Source organism: Mercenaria mercenaria, chromosome 3 (assembly GCF_021730395.1).
Source record: "Mercenaria mercenaria strain notata chromosome 3, MADL_Memer_1, whole genome shotgun sequence".
In the NCBI taxonomy this organism is placed as follows: domain Eukaryota; kingdom Metazoa; phylum Mollusca; class Bivalvia; order Venerida; family Veneridae; genus Mercenaria; species Mercenaria mercenaria.
The window spans coordinates 54,600,284-54,617,224 of NC_069363.1; the positions used below are offsets into that span (position 1 = coordinate 54,600,284).

General features: G+C 37.5%; 1 protein-coding gene across 7 annotated transcripts in view; it reads right to left on the reverse strand.

Moving 5' to 3' along the window:
- The window catches only part of LOC123524713 (uncharacterized), a 59,968-nt gene that overhangs the window by 30,300 nt on the left and 12,727 nt on the right, over positions 1 to 16,941 (reverse strand). For 2 of the 7 annotated variants that reach the window (XM_053538538.1, XM_053538543.1), the window contains exons 1-6: positions 12,497 to 12,597; positions 7,748 to 7,915; positions 5,351 to 5,452; positions 3,650 to 3,783; positions 2,597 to 2,729; positions 590 to 702 (exon numbers count right to left, since the gene is read on the reverse strand). In XM_053538538.1, coding sequence (XP_053394513.1) covers positions 590 to 702; positions 2,597 to 2,729; positions 3,650 to 3,783; positions 5,351 to 5,452; positions 7,748 to 7,915; positions 12,497 to 12,575 — 729 coding nt within the window. In that variant the 5' untranslated portion in view covers positions 12,576 to 12,597. Of the gene's footprint in view, positions 1 to 589; positions 703 to 2,596; positions 2,730 to 3,649; positions 3,784 to 5,350; positions 5,453 to 7,747; positions 7,916 to 8,320; positions 8,486 to 8,506; positions 9,426 to 9,847; positions 9,965 to 12,446; positions 12,605 to 16,941 lie in introns of those variants that run through there. The other 5 variants (XM_053538540.1, XM_053538539.1, XM_053538542.1 and 2 more) reach the window with 5 other exon arrangements.

A 16,941-nucleotide genomic window follows, 5' to 3' on the forward strand; every position in this document is an offset into this window, starting at 1 on the left:
AAGCTTGTATGCAGGAACTTACACAGTCTTACTGCTGACAAAGTGATGCAGATAGAATTAATCTTACCAAGCTTGTATGCAGGAACTTACACAGTCTTACTGCTGACAAAGTGATGCAGACAGAATTAATCTTACCAAGCTTGTATACAGGAACTTACACAGTCTTACTGCTGACAAAGTGTTGCAGACAGAATTCATCTTACCAAGCTTGTATACAGGAACTTACACAGTCTTACTGCTGACAAAGTGATGCAGATAGAATTGATCTTACCAAGCTTGTATACAGGAACTTACCCAGTCTTACTGCTGACAAAGTGATGCAGATAGAATTAATCTTACCAAGCTTGTATACAGAAACTTACCCAGTCTTACTGCTGACAAAGTGTTGCTAAAAAGAAAGTCTCATCATGCTTTTATGTTGAAAATTTCCTAGTCTTTACTGCAGACAAAGCATTGCTGAGTGAACACCTTACTATGCTTGTACACAGGAAAGTTCCCAGTGTTCAATACTGACAAAGCATTGCAGAATCCCGGCATGTAGGAAGTTTCCCAGTATTTACTGCTCAGAACTGCAGAGAGAAAACCTTACCATGCTTGTGTACAGGAACTTTCCCAGTATAATGATAAATATTGGGATGCACAGTGATGTCAACCACTCTATATAGTATATGCTCATTGAAGGACATGTAACAAACAGGCACTCTGAAAGAAGACATTAAATGAGGCAAAACATCATGATAACTAATTGTATTAACCAATGCAGTATAATATTCTTTCTAAAGAACTGGAATTTATAAATTCATCATATTTTTCAATTACTGTATGGTGAAACTAGAATTCTCTTTGCAGATCTTCTTTTCAACATTTGGCTACAATCATCAAAACACAGAAATTTTTGGTAAACAAACAAACATTTTACCAACAATTTACTGTCCATTTTATGTTCTACCATACTGTCCTGTATGACTGGATACTTATAATATTTTCAAAAAGTTGTCTCCTTTTAAAAATGAATGCCCTTCATAAAGAAATTAGATGCCCACGGGCAACATGTCCAGCCATCTGTCTGCATCAACTTTTGACCTTTGACCCCTTAGTGTGATCTTGACCTTTCAACTACTTATGCCTGATAGACTGTCTCATTGAGGCAAACAACTGTGCCAAGTTATTTAAGAAACCCTCAATCCATGGATGAGTTACAGCCCTGACAAGGAAAACTGCACCAAGTTTTGACCTCTGACCTCTAAGTATGACCTTGACCTTCAAGCTACCAATTTGGTTGTTGCACATGACACATCATCTTATCAAGGCAAACATTTGTGCCAAAGTATTTAAGAATCTCTCAATCCATGGCTGAGTAACAGCCCTGACAAGCATAGTACCAAGTTTTGACCTTTGACCTCAAAGTATGACCTTGACCTTTAAGCTACCAATCTGGTTCTTGCATGCGAAACACTGTGTCACTGAGGGAAACATGTGTCAAGTTATTTAAGAATCTGGGACATAATTGCAAATGTATCAAAACAAAGTTATGTAATAGTTCTTTGAAAATGGTGTTTATAAACCTGGTGCTGAACTGTCCGAAACTGTGGCCCCTTTATGCAGTCCTTTTCTGGAATTCACAATTGTTGTGTAGAGTAATATACATGTTTTATATGCTGTTAAATTTTCATGTAAAACAACCCTTTCTTTCCATGACATGGTGTTGTTTGAATTTTTTTCTAAAAATATCGGGCTAATCATTCATCTTGCAGAAAAAAATCCTACACTAAAAAGAAACAATTTGGTTATTCTTCCAATCACTGATACCATCAACATTTCTCTTTTCTTGTATGATGACGATTGTTGCACCGTGGATAAATTTACCCTGATTTACTATGTGAAGTCTGCGTTAAATACACTTTGAAAGTTTGATTTTGCTACTATTTTTCTATTTTGGAAGAATTGTTTGATATCACAATATGAAGCTATGACAGAAGGTAGGTAATACCTCAGACACCCCTTTGATACAGAGGACCGAGGTATATACACCAACTTTGACCTCCAAGTGTGGCCTTGACCTTGGACCTAGTGACCAGTGTCATGCACATCATTTTTATGAGGTATGTTTGTTTTGTTTTTTTTCAAAATCCTTCTAGCTATTTTGATGATATAGAGAAGACACAAAATTTAGTTATTTGAAACCCAAATGTGACCTTGACCTTGGACCTGGTGAAATGGGTTAAGTGCATCTTGTGTAATGATGACAAATATTTATGTATAAGTATTTAAAAATTCATTAAAGGGTTTAAAAGATAAGCCTCCAGAAATGAATCGCAGACGGACTGATGGACCGACACGTGACTATAATAAAGCCCCTGTTATACTTGTATCAGGGGTGTAAAACTGACAACCTCTTCACATGAGTTAGAGGTAGAGGACACATGATTTTAACAGATGTCCAGGTCTTCTATCAATTCATCCTAGAGAGGGTTTGCCTCACTCAGGGTTTGAACCTAAGCTCTTGTGGAACAGGTCCAAGTTAAAGACTGAGGTAAGATTTCTCCAGCTGTTCTAGCAGATATAAAGTAGAACTTGGTAAAATCTAATATCAAACCTGGATTTAGAATATTAGAGTTGAATAATCCAAAGTTGATGATGCTGAAGATGCGAGGCAGGTTCTCTGGCCAGGCAATCTTGATATGTAACGTCAGTAACATATTTTGTAGGAAATGACACAGCAATTTCACCTGGAAAATATACAATATATTATTACAAAACAGGTGATGAGCAATCCAAATTAAACTTGCTGGGCAGCATTTCCTTATTGCAGTTAACAGTTATACCATGTTTTATTGAAATCCTACAAACCAGTTCTGACGGAGAGAAAAAAATGGATAAAAACACTTTATATAACTGCAAAGGGCTATAAATCTTGTTTTCCTCAACATTCCTACCACGTTTTATTAAAGTATTTCCAACCATGTTTGAGGTATTACTCTGGACAGATAGAAAATGGAATAAAACACCATATATATACATGTAATGTACAAAGGGTCACAAATCTTGTCTTGCTAATGAAATCTGACCAGAACATGCAGGATGCCATTTCCTGACAGCCGATAACATATCTACCTTTGGTGGAGGATAATAAAGTTACTGCGCAAAGAAAGGCTTATTCTAGTTTACACATTATACTAAATCTTTAGCTCAGCTGTTAAGAAAGTTTTTTGCACAAATCTGAATAAATTGATGGTAGTCAGCTTCCTAGAAAAACAATGTATTCATGTCATATGAGGTCCAGATCTGACCCAAGTGGGGCCTGAACCTGTCACTGACTGTTTGTTTGGTGTACTGTCACAATGACACATTATAGATTACATGGTGACTTTCAGCTTTTGACTGTGGAGGAAGAGCCGAGGTGCTCCTCCAGGCATTACTGGGCAAACACCTTTGTAGAACCACGGACCTTCCATAAGCCACCTGAATGGCTTCCTCTTAAGCAAAAATTCTACACCCTAAGAGAGGTTTTGATCCTAGAGCCATGAGAGGCAAGTAATTTGAAGTCATCAGCCTTAACCACTTGGCCACAGAAGTCTCAACTAGTAACAGCATTATAGTAGAGAAAAATGTCTTATAACATGCATGCATTTAGATATACCACTGATACCTTTGTACAAACAGAATCTGTAAATCCATGACACAGTGTTGTTCCAACCAGTATCAATAGGTATATTCCAAAACTTACAGCTGGCCATGGAACTGGATAACACTTTACACACAAACTGCCAACATGATGGTAATCTGAATGGAAGTATACTATTAACATTTATGTGTCATCACTATGCAGAAAGAAAGTAAAAAAGCTGTACAAACATGTTTCACAGGAATGAGGATGTGTGATTCAAAAAGTTTGTTTGTATTTTTTAATCATCTGAATGACATCTGTCCTTTTTATTGTGGGTTTTAATTGACCTGGCAAGGCGGGGTTTTGCAACGGTCCACTGCATTATTGTGCAGGATACGTAGTATATTCGGCAACCTAATTTCTTATTCAGTGGCCATCTACCTTACATTGTAACCAATGTAGCACTGAATTTTAGTCATTGGTTACGGAATTAAACAATTACATTGCTCTACCAGTGAGTATTTTGCTCACATTTTGAGATTACCATTATTTGCATAAGTCAGAGATTAACTCTGCCTCGCAAGGTGGAATAAAATGAACAATACTTTTTAAACAAAATATATCAGCACAACAGAAGAGAAAAATGTCAACAACATTTATTTCAGTGTGTGCTGTGGTATGGGGATTTCCTCCTGCTGTAGTGATCTAGGCTACTTATAATTTCTGCAACAAATACAGTTCTAAATGGAAGGGCTCCCAGACCCCACTTCTACTTTGCAACTTACACATTTTGTAATTAATGAAATCCGTGCCATAGTTTCAATGAAAATACAGAAATTGGAATCAATGTCCTAATTCTTTTGGTTAAGGTAGTTCTGCACGTTTGATAAACCGGAAGTGATGGCATAACGTCATTTATCCGGAAAACGTGGAATAAAGCCTGGATTCGGCGTACAGAAATGAAAATCATTTTATGAATTAATAGCAACCTATGAGTAGATTTATTACAATGGCACTGTTACTGTCTTTCTAAAGTTAAAATATGATATTAAAACATCTGACACGTTAAAACTTCAAAATAATGTCAATGTTAAAATTAGCGTGAAAAGTGCGGTTCACTTTAATCATGGTCAAATATCTCAAAATTAAGCACACGGACCTATACATTTTATTTCACCACATTATAGGCCATATGCTTATTTACAACTGTGGGAAGTTTCATTAAATTCTACATTGTAGAAAAATTTCTATTTGCTAAAATGTTATGAAAGTTATGATTTTCCCATAGACTTCCATTATAAAAAATTGCGTGGTCTAATTTTTTCAAATCAGTCTAGCAAAAAATCAAGCACACGACCCTATCTTTTTTATTTGCTGAATTTTCTAGTTATATTCTGAAGTTTTGAAAAATCAGAGTTTAATCATATTCTACATTGTAGAAAAAATTTCAAACCAAATGTGCAGAACTACCTTAACAGTCACACTGTGTATTCCAGTCACTTAGATATACAATTATTAGTAGGTTTGACAGGTGATTGAGACTGTTCATTTCAATTAGTAATCAAATGGATGTGCAGGCCAATCATGATGTGCACTGGCCGCAAAGACAGCTAGCATCAGTCGTGTCCAGCATGATAAGGATTAATAGATCCTATCTTTATTTCAAAGTCAAACATTTACAAAATACTGTGAACAGAATCTGGTGTATACCAATAATTAGGGTTACAATTTTTCTAACATTACCGGCTGAACATTTTTCACATGTGCTACCAGTGGTACCAGTTCTACATTGGTTGTCAGCAAGACAGTTCTGTGGGTACAGACATTCTGTACAATGGAAATGCTCTGAAAAATATGTGAACTGTTATTTTTTCTAAAGAAAAAGGTCCTACTGAAGCAATCTTTAAGTTCCCTTAAGTGACACAATGGTTTGCCACTAATAAGTAAAGTTCACAGATTTGTGTTTAAACCTTTCATATTCTTTCACTTAGAACTATTAGTTAGAAGTACATGTAATATAACTGTGATGAATTTATCACTTGCAAATTATGCAGTATTAAACTAGAAAATGCTTTTGTAAAAAAGCGCATGTCTCCCCCAATGCAAAGTCCTATAGGCAAGAAGTCAATAGGAGTCAGGAGCGAAAGTCAAAGAGACACTGATGGTTGGCTGCAATAGGGATCATTTACTTGGCATGTCCTGTCATCCCGCTAAATTTCAACACTCTTGGCCTAGTGGTTCTCAAGTCACTGTTCAGGCTCCTGTGACCTTGACCTTTGATCAAGTGAACTCAAAATAAATAGGGGTCATCTACTCTGCATGTCCAATCATCCTACTAAGTTTCAACATTGTAGGTCAAGTGGTTCTCAAGTTATTTCCAAAAAATGATTTCACATGAACAGGCCACTGTGACCTTGACCTTTAATAGACTGACCCCAAAATCAATAGGGGTCATCTACTCTGCATGTGCAATCATCCTATGAAGTTTCAACATTCTGGGTCAAATGGTTCTTAAGTTATTGATCGGAACTGGTTATCAATGTTCAGGCCTCTGTGACCTTGACCTTTAACGGAGTGACCCCAAAATCAATAGGGGTCATTTACTCTGCATGAACAATCATCCTATGAAGTTTCAACATTCTGGGTCGAGAGGTTCTCAAGTTATTGATTGGAAATGGTTTTCCATGTTCAGGCCCCTTTGGCCTTGACCTTTAACAGAGTCACCCTAAAATCGTTAGGGGTCATCTACTCTGCATGACCAATCATCCTATGAAGTTTCATCATTCTGGGTCAAGTGGTTCTCAAGTTACTGACCGGAAATTGTTTTCAATGTTCAGGCCCCTGTGACCTTGACCTTTCACAGAGTGACCCAAAAATCGTTAGGGGTCATCTACTCTGCATGAGCAATCATCCTATTAAGTTTCAACATTCTGGGTCAAGTGGTTCTCAAGTTACTGACCGGAAATGGTTTTCAATGTTCAGGCCCCTGTGACCTTGACCTTTAATGGAGTGACCCCAAAATCGATATGGGTCATCTACTTTGCATGTACAATCATCCTATGAAGTTTCAACATTCTGGGTCAAGTGGTTCTCTAGTTATTGATCGGAAATGGTTTTCCATGTGCAGGCCCCTGTGACCTTGACCTTTGATGGAGTGACCCCAAAATCAATAGGGGTCATCTACTCTTCATGACCAATCATCCTATGAAGTTTCAACATTCTGGGTCAAGTGGTTCTCTAGTTATTCATCGGAAATGGTTTTCAATGTTCAGGCCCCTGTGACCTTGACCTTTGACAGAGTGACCCCAAAATCAATAGGGGTCATCTACTCTTCATGGCCAATCATCCTATGAAGTTTCAACATTCTGGGTCAAGTAGTTCTCTAGTTATTGATCGGAAATGGTTTTCAATGTTCAGGCCCCTGTGACCTTGACCTTTGATGGAGTGACCCCAAATACAATAGGGGTCGTCTACTACAGCAGCCCTACAACCCTATGAAGCTTGAAGGTTCTAGGTCAAATGGTTCTCCAGTTATTGCTTGGAAATGAAGTGTGACATACGGATGGACGGACGGTCGGACAGACGGACGGACGGACAGGGCAAAAACAATATGTCTCCTGGGGGAGACATAATTATGAATATTAAATGAATATCTGAAAACAAAAATAGAATAATCATTTATAATTAATAGATTTCAACTAAAAATGGAGAAAAAAGCAAGAACATCTCTCAGTGTTTTAACTGACTCATTTGGTGACACAGGCCAGATTCATCATTGGGATGACCTTTACAACACATTGTAAGGCTGAGACCACATTCACAAAGTAAGTGTAAATACTGAAAAAGATGTCAACATTGTATGACCCATGTCCCCTTAAAATATCTGACAGAATACTAAATAAAGTCCACTGCAGGAACATAACTCAGACAATATGTTATATCCACTTCATGTTGATGATTTCATTTCAACTGGATGGAAACTGTAGGAGTTGACAACATAAGAAAGTGTTACAGATGGACTGACTGATGGAGAGACGAATATAAACACCATATACCGCCTCAGTCTTCGACACACAGGGCATAAAAACACCGCCTGTGCAATTTAAACTGAAATGTTGAATTCAAATAAAAATTGCATACCAGTTTCCGCAGTGCTGTCATCATGTTTAGCACCTGTAAAATTTCCACAGTGGGTACCTGCTTCTGTTTCATGTTCATGTATATCTCCTTGAACTAAGACTAGCACGGAGGTTGTCAAAAAAGCCAAATGAAGAAAGCTTAACTGTACTGTGGAAACCATAAATACTACTGAAAATGTAAAACACAAGGGAGATAACCCGTGCAATCTTATCAACCTCAATACCCCATGAGTCAGTATATCATTAAATATGAATGAAATACATTATATATATAATAGTTTAATGCATGTTCTTTTTCACATTATTTTTTAAAAAGTTTACCGGGTTCCCACAAAGAAGAGAAAATAAAATTCCCTGTTTGTTTCTTTTTACATTACAGTAGTTGAGTTTGCATTGTACAAATAATGATTTAAAAAGATCTGACATAGAATCATTTAAAGCAGAAATGCCTGTTTATTTTCAAAAGTTGAAAATTTAATACAATAACTAGTACTCCGCTTAAATACCTCAACATATCAGTATTGAATGACTTAAAAATCTAAATGAAAAAATCTTACTAAATACACATTTTTACCATGGTGATTTACTTTTCCAGCTGTAGCAAACTTTACTTACATCCTTTACATGTACAATGGTATTTGATTTAGTGTTTTGATTTCTTTTTTGTTTAACTTTCCATATTTAATTGCTTATCTATGATACCAAATATGTCCTAATAACCACCCTCAGTGTGTTATTTGTTTGCATCTTTTCTACCAACCTTAATATTTCAGTTTTTCTCTGTTTAACTGAAATCTAAAATATTATAGGCTGCAAACATCCTATTAAAACAGTTACTTTTAACAAAGTCCACCACTAATAACTATTCAAACTTATTAAATACTAAACTTTCATAAACACTGATCATCTTTTGCACTTGAAAACTAGTTTTTATCTTTACAAAGAAGAGTTGACCAAAAGACTAAGGTCCATTTAAATACAAAATAAATCAAAATCATACTCTACAGTCCAACACAGTATTAGCAATGTTTTATACATTACAATTTGTAAGCATATATTTGAGTTAAAAGATGATAAACATGTAAGAATGGTATGTAATAAGCTTTCTTAAGTAACTTTTCCGTACAAACATAAATAACAGAAACGAACAGTTTTCAGGTCAGTCTAAATACATTCATGCACTAATCCATCATGTCGTTTTTATTTTTAACATTGTATGTAGAAGTCTTACATTTTACGTTTCATCATGTAACATAAGTTATTTTCACAGATTGTCCCCGACCTCCCAGTTATGATCAGTAGGGGAGACTGGGGCACCTTGGGACAAAAATTATATTTTTTCAATTTTCTAAAGTATCTTGAATTAACTTTCTGTAATTGTCATACTACATGTATTTTAAAGTACAATCCTTCATGTACATGAGGGGTAGTCAATGGTCATGTTTTGTGCTATCGTTTCTGAGATCTGCATCATAGAAGCATCATAGAAGACTAGCACTAAAATGTCCCATTGTACCCCGAAGCCGGGGCACCACGGGACACATCCTGGCAACCATGGGACACTGACAGAAATAAAGAAATCTATAAACTCTATTTCATCTGAACTGCAATGATAACATTTGCTTAAACATCCAACATCAAGAAAAAGGCTAATCAAATGCCTTTTAATTACAATGACAGACCTACCTTTAAATTGAAGGGTCTTCCTACCTTAAGCTGAAGTGCATATGATAAAATTGTGTCGGTGCACGTTAACCAACAAATAAATAAATTAAATAAAACACTTATCTGTTATAACTGTTCAAAAAGTGTAAATGACACACTCAATTCAAATATAAACACATCTATGATGATTACTTCATCTTGAACTGCAATGACAATTCTAAAAGATCATCATCAAGACCCAGACAGATCAGAATTGCATTTACTTACAATGACATACCTACCTTTAACCTGAAACAACATTTATGCCTTAGGTTTAAAACAATACAACAGTATATATAATTATGTTTATTAACTTCTCAACTTAAAGTATAAACTGACTTCTGATAACTGATTTATCCAGTAATGGCATGTCAACAATATAAAAATATGCATTTACTCAGAAACTACTTAGCCGTTGCGAACCACTGCCAGGCGTCAGCGACCATGATGCAGTTTTCATCCACGCATAGACTTCAGCAGCTCGTTACAAACCACCTCCAAGAAAGATATTCCTCTGGAAAAATGTTGAAACGACCAGCATACAGGCAGCTGTCAGAGAATTTAGCCTTGACTTCACCACAAGATATAACCCACGCACAGATATCAACACCCTGTGGACAACTTTCAGGAACTTTGTGGACCACACCATCATAGCCCACGTTCCTTCCAAAATGACAACCTCTCGCTACAACCAGCCTTGGATATCCAGGAAAGCCAAACGCCTCTCCAGAAGAAAGAAGAGGGCATTCCGGCGGGCAAGAGCTACCGGCAATGAAGCCGACCTCATCCACTATAAGCAGATCACCAAGGACACCCATTACGAGTGCAAACATGCATACAATAGATACATCAGGGGCATGGTTACAACAGACCGCAATCCAAAGAAACTGTACTCCCTGGTCAAGGGGAAGAGGTGCGACAAGAGCGGCATATCACCCCTGAAAGCAAACGGTCTCACCCACAGCTAGCCAAAATCCAAAGCTACCATTCTAAACCAGCAGTTCAGTGGAGTGTTTACCAGGGAAGACACCTCCCACATTCCATCGCTAGGAAACAGTCCCCACCCCGATATGCACAGTTTTAGCATCAGCGTCGAGGGTGTGCGGAAGCTTCTTGTTGACCTAGACCCACACAAGGCGACTGGTCCCAACAACATTCCGACAAGGTTCCTGAAAGACTACGCAGAAGATCTGGCACCATCACTAGCACTCATCTTCTCTGCATCAGTCGACCAAGGCCAAGTACCGACAGACTGGAGGCATGCGAATGTCACACCTATCTTCAAAAAGGGAGACCACAGTGACCCTGCCAACTATCGGCCGATATTGCTAACCTCAGTATGCAGCAAGATTATAGAGCACATCCTTCACAGCCAGATTATGGCCCACCTTGATAAACATAAGATACTGTCGGACCAACAACATGACTTCAGAAAGAGGAGGTCTACTGAGAGCCAGCTGCAGCTTATCCTCACGATACACGACCTAGCCGCAGGCCTGGAAGAGATGGAACAAATCGATGCAGTCTTGCTCGATTTCAGCAAGGCATATATGAGCCATGCCATGGGAAAACCAACATAGTGGGTGTGCGACCTGCATGGATCCAGACCAGCCTGCGCATCTGCGCAGTCTGGTCAGGATCCATGCTGTTCGCTAACAGTTTCTTCAATTCCAATAGGCTTTAAAAGCGAACAGCATGGAGCCTGACCAGACTGCGCGGATGCGCAGGCTGGTCTGGATCCATGCTGGTCGCAAACCCACTATGTTGATTTTCTCATGGCACGGCTCATATATTCGATAAGGTTCCCCATGAGCAACTTGCCATCAAGCTAGAGTACTACGGCATCAGGGGCAACCTTCTGCAGTGGATACGCAGTTTCCTGGCCAACCATACTCAGCAAGTCTTAGTAGAGGGAAGATCATCTGATACAGCACCAGTCACTTCAGGCGTGCCCCAAGGATCAGTCATTGGACCCCTACTCTTCCTGCTCTATATTAATGACCTCCCACTCCAAGCCAAGTCAACAATGCGCCTTTTTGCTGATGACAGCCTCTTGTACAGGAAGATCAGCACCACACAGGATGCACAAGCCTTACAAGAAGAATAAATAAGACTTCAGCAATGGGAGCGCGACTGGCAGATGTCGTTCAATGCATCCAAGTGCAAAGTTATATGCATAACCAGGAAGTCAACCCCTATCAAGGCAGCCTACTACATCCATGGCAGTGAGCTCCAAGTAGTGAAAGAATTAAGGCAAATACCTGGGCATGTACCTTGACGAGCAACTCTCCATGAACACCCACGTCGCCAAAACAGCCAAGAAGGCAAACAACAGCCTTGCCTTTCTCAGAAGGAACCCGACAAGCTGCCCACAGGAAGTCAAGGCACAGTGTTACCAGACCCTCGTCAGGCCTATTCTAGAGTATGCCAGCTCTGCTTGGGACCCTCACACACAGACCAACATTGACCAACTTGAGGACGTCCAGCGCCGTGCAGCACGCTTTGTGAAGGGCGATTACCGCACCACCAGCAGTACTAGCCAAATGGTGTCTGATATCAGCTGGCTACCCCTACATATACGTCTCTCCAACAACAAGCTGGTCATGACTTACAGAATAGTTCACGGCCTTGTTGACATAACACCACCAGCGAGGTTTTTCCACCCTACCTCCATCAACACCCATGGCCACTCCATGAGACTCTTTCCTCCGTTTTGTGGCAAAGACGTCCTCCTTCACTCCTTCTTCGCCTCCGCCACCAGACATATGCTTTATTTGGTAGGTGGCATTCCCTGTTTGATATCTGTCTTTGTTATTATAGTGATATAGAAATGGTTTCAAAGAGTTCAAACAGAAACTTGAAATTTAAATGGTATGCTTTTATGCTGATAGAAAGTAAGAGAATTGGATTTGCAAGTGAACAAAACTGGACAAAAGAACTTGGTTGTCCCGGATACTGCAAGTACGAGGACTACTACACTGAAGTTGTTTTCTTACAAGAATTCCACAACGGTTCGGTCGAACTCCGTAAAATGATATTTATACACCTGTAAAAAAGCTTTCACTGCTCTTCGTACTACCATACAAAAATAAAGTATAAAATTGAAATTTGCGCCCTCGTATCATTGAGATGTTAAATTTGCGTTTGATTTTGAAGAGTATTACTGTATATGAACCTAAAGATAATAAAATAAATTAAAAAAAAACGATCAACACTGGTTCATTTTTTGAAAACGGAGACATTCTTCATGTCAAAATAGTAAAAAAGTAACTTGCAAATAAGATCAATGCTATAGGCCTAACTATCTGTCTATCTATTTATGTCCTATTGTTTCCCCAAAGGTTACTGAAGTATCACTCTGTATAGAAAACTCAACAACAGATATTGAATTGAATAAAGGGTATTTATTATTAAAATACCATAAAAGTAAAAGAGATTAAACATCAGTGATAGTTTTCTATATCCGGGCGACCAGAAACCGCCGACCCGTATACACAGTACAATGAAAATTGTCATAAAACCAGATTTAACAAATGTAAAAGGCTTCAATGTTCAAGCAAATAAACAAATTAGAAAATGGAACATTACAACGTTTTTTGTTTTGTTTTTTATATATAAAATGAAGAGCCAATGAGAATCTTTAAAAAACTATGGACTGATTGTCTTAACGAATCCAAAAGTTCAAGAAAATTATAAAAAGAGGAGGTTGGGGAGGTGGAGGTCTAAACGAAAATGAATCATCACCTCTAACAGATTCCGCAACTAAATAAAGACTGACTACTCAGCTAGCGATTGGTTCATATAACCATGTGACATAAAGGAATGGATCTCATTGGCTCCTTTTTACGATACGCTTAACATAAACCCCTTCGTTGATCCATGAGTCATGGTTAAAACATATATGCAGAACAGAATAAGAAACAAGTACATAAAACATTTTATACATATATAAAATATATTTATGTCCTATTGTTTCCCCAAAGGTTACTAAAGTATCACTCTGTATAGAAAACTCAACAACAGATATTGAATTGAATAAAGGGTATTTATTATTAAAATACCATAAAAGTAAAAGAGATTAAACATCAGTGATAGTTTTCTATATCCGGGCGACCAGAAACCGCCAAACAGCGCCCAGGATGAAACGAAAGAAATCTATGGGGAAACATTACATGACGTTAACTATATACACCACATAACCTTGTATTTAAAAGTTAAGTCAATACATGAAAGCTTCATCACTATTAAATTATCTGCATAAAACTGCCTTTAACCCAATTTAAAAACACTTTTTCTAAACGAAAATGAATCACCTCTAACAGATTCCGCAACTAAATAAAGACTGACTACTCAGCTAGCGATTGGTTCATATAACCATGTGACATAAAGGAATGGATCTCATTGGCTCCTTTTTACGATACGCTTAACATAAACCCCTTCGTTGATCCATGAGTCATGGTTAAAACATATATGCAGAACAGAATAAGAAACAAGTAAATAAAACATTTTATACATATATAAAATATATTTATACTGCATCACTCCTCTTTACGAGTATTACGTGCAGCTGCGCGCCTGTACAAGAAATTTAAAAGTAGAATGGACAGGAGAATAAAAGTAATACACGATGTGTATTGCAAGCATGAATACAGTTGATAGTGTTAAAACAAGGAGGATTTACAGATAAAAGCAGTTTTAAAACAAGTCTGTCATGTTGAGCATTGTGTGCAAGTTTGGTCACACCCTGCTTAAACTGGTTCTGGGTGGGGGCTTGCACAAGTTGTACTGGAAGTGAATTCCAAAGCACTATGGTGGCTGGAAAAAAAAAGTACTTATAGTAATTACAGGGAGTGAGGATCTGGGTATAGGAGTGGGGATGCATATGTCTTGTTAGACGTGATGGTGGGGGGGGGGGGGGGGGGGGGGGGGGGGCGGACATAGGAAGGAAGTGGTACAGCAACCAAACCATTCACTATTTTGTAGAACATAAAGAGGCGTGAATCAGATCTCCTATTTTCAAGGGTACGCCATCTCAGCTGACTTAGCATGTTTGTGACACTGCTGTAAGGGGAGTAGTCATGATTAACCCATCGCGCTGCCCTCCGCTGAATCATTTTGATCTGGTGGATGTTATGTTGGGTATAAGGGCTCCAGACGCAGCTAGCATATTCCAGCTGTGGCCTGATTAGGGCTTTATAAGCTACACCCTGAACTTTTGGGTTTTTGCATGGGATATTTCGCTTAATGAAGTTAAGTGTTCGGGTAGCTTTGGACGTGACTAAATTGATGTGTTTATTCCAGGCCTACAGACCAACTAAAGTGGAATGACTATCGGGCTTTCCAGAAAGTCTGCAAGCGTGAGTTCAAACACTTTGAAACAGGTGGAGATAAATCATATCAACAATATCAACCAACAAGGACTTGAATAACACAACACAAAACCCTTCTGGCGACATGTCAAGTCCAAAAGACAGGATAATATTGGCATCGCACCACGAAAGAAAATGGACAATATAGTCAACAACAGCAAAGACAAGACGCAACTTCTGGTTGACCATTTTAAGTTAGCCTTTATATTCAGTAAAACAGACTCGGTGTAGCATTGATAAACACTCTCTCTCCGACGTGTATATGCTGTAACAAGCCCTATACGTCATATCCATTCAGGTTCAGATCCAGTTCCAAAACTAGTAATATGTTATTACAACACATCAACATATATTTTCTGATGTCTTTTTATCGTTTCCATTTATTTCCATTTATTAATGTTTCAAAAACATATATTCAATTTGTTTTTCTGTAGATTCTAGATTCCTGAATAATTTGTTCACTTGTTTCGTTTATTCCTTTTTCCACTTTTAGAATGTATTTTCACTATCGCACATTTAACGTCATGTTCATGCTAATTTTTATTCTAATCTTATTTTCTGATCATTTGATACAGTTCCATAATATTTGTCAATGAAGTTATATGGATCCACACAATGCTTGTTAAATCTATCCTTAAATGCGTTTAGTGAGGGCGTCATGGCAACATTGTACATAAGGAGATCATTCAACATGCCTGCGACTCTAAACCAAAATTAATCCCCTTTTGAAGTCCGTTCCAGAACCTTTTTAAACAACTTTTAAATAAGTGCTTTTGAAAGCGTACAATTTTTATGCTGTCAACCTTATCAATCATCATTTTAAAATTTTAAATACTGCCTTTTCCCTTCTATACTCTAAAGCTGATATCCAAAAATTCTCAGAATTCATATAAAAGAATTTATTCAGATTGCTTACCACTGTTATTGCTCTTCGATTCACAGTTTGTCCTTTTTCCACCAGTAAAAACGACCACATCGGAACGATATTATATGTCGGCGTATCGGTAAAATTGGCCGAAGTCAGCCCGATGTCAGGCCGATGTCCAATTGTATTTTTTGGTTTATATATATTTCCTTTCTTGCAACATCCTAAATATTACTTCTTATACAGGATTGTTCATCAATATAGAATATCAGAAAACATTGAATCCATTATCTTTGTCAATATCTTTCATATAGAGGATATTTGTTTGTTTTGAGTGAATATGGAATATATCTCACTGAGAAGTGAGAATATTTCAAATATTTTCACGAGCTCGTAGCGCGAGTGAAAATGTGAACATTTTCTCACTTCGAGGTGGGATGATTCCATATTCACGAAAAACAAACACATTTTCTTTTTATCTTATGCTCAATTACGTTTAGATGTGCATTTTGCAACAAATTTTAATCTCAGCGCGGGAAACAGACGCGCATAAATAGATATGACGTCAGACGTGTTGTGACGTTAGAAAGCCGCACACAACATAAAGTTCCATTTTATTTTATGTTTTGCTGCATAACGTTATGAAATTCTCATTAAGTAAAATAATTTGAATCGAGAAATATACTATAAAGAACAAAGTGCGACTACAATTTTCATCCTGTTTTAAGCAAATAATTTAAAATTCATACACAATGTATGAGGGGGCGGAGCTATAATTCTCACAGTGTGAAAATATAGATTTCATATTTTCAGTGTGAGTGATGAGATATAAAAATATTTAACTGATAGAATACAGTATTTCATTATAGTTAGCATAAAATAAATTACTATCTTTGTCAATATCTTTCATATTACTAACAGTCCATTTTCTAAATTTCTCGCGCATTTAGAACAAATACGCTGTAAATAACATAGGAGTCAGATTTAGCTATTTTAACTTCTTTCCAGCTAAAGCAGGGTTCGCACAGGCCTTGAAAATTCGTTGAATTAAATGTTAGTCCTTCAAACTCATTGAAAATGACTAAAACCCCAAATCACCTGAAAAAGGACTTGAATTTTGAAAAACACTGCTTGAATTTTACCAAAAAACTTCTTGAAAAAAGGTTCTTTCACCAACTGTAAATCTAAGAGTTAATAATGTTGTTCTTTGTACCAAATTATGGTTAACCTTTTGAATTTACTTAAGTATAATCTCCG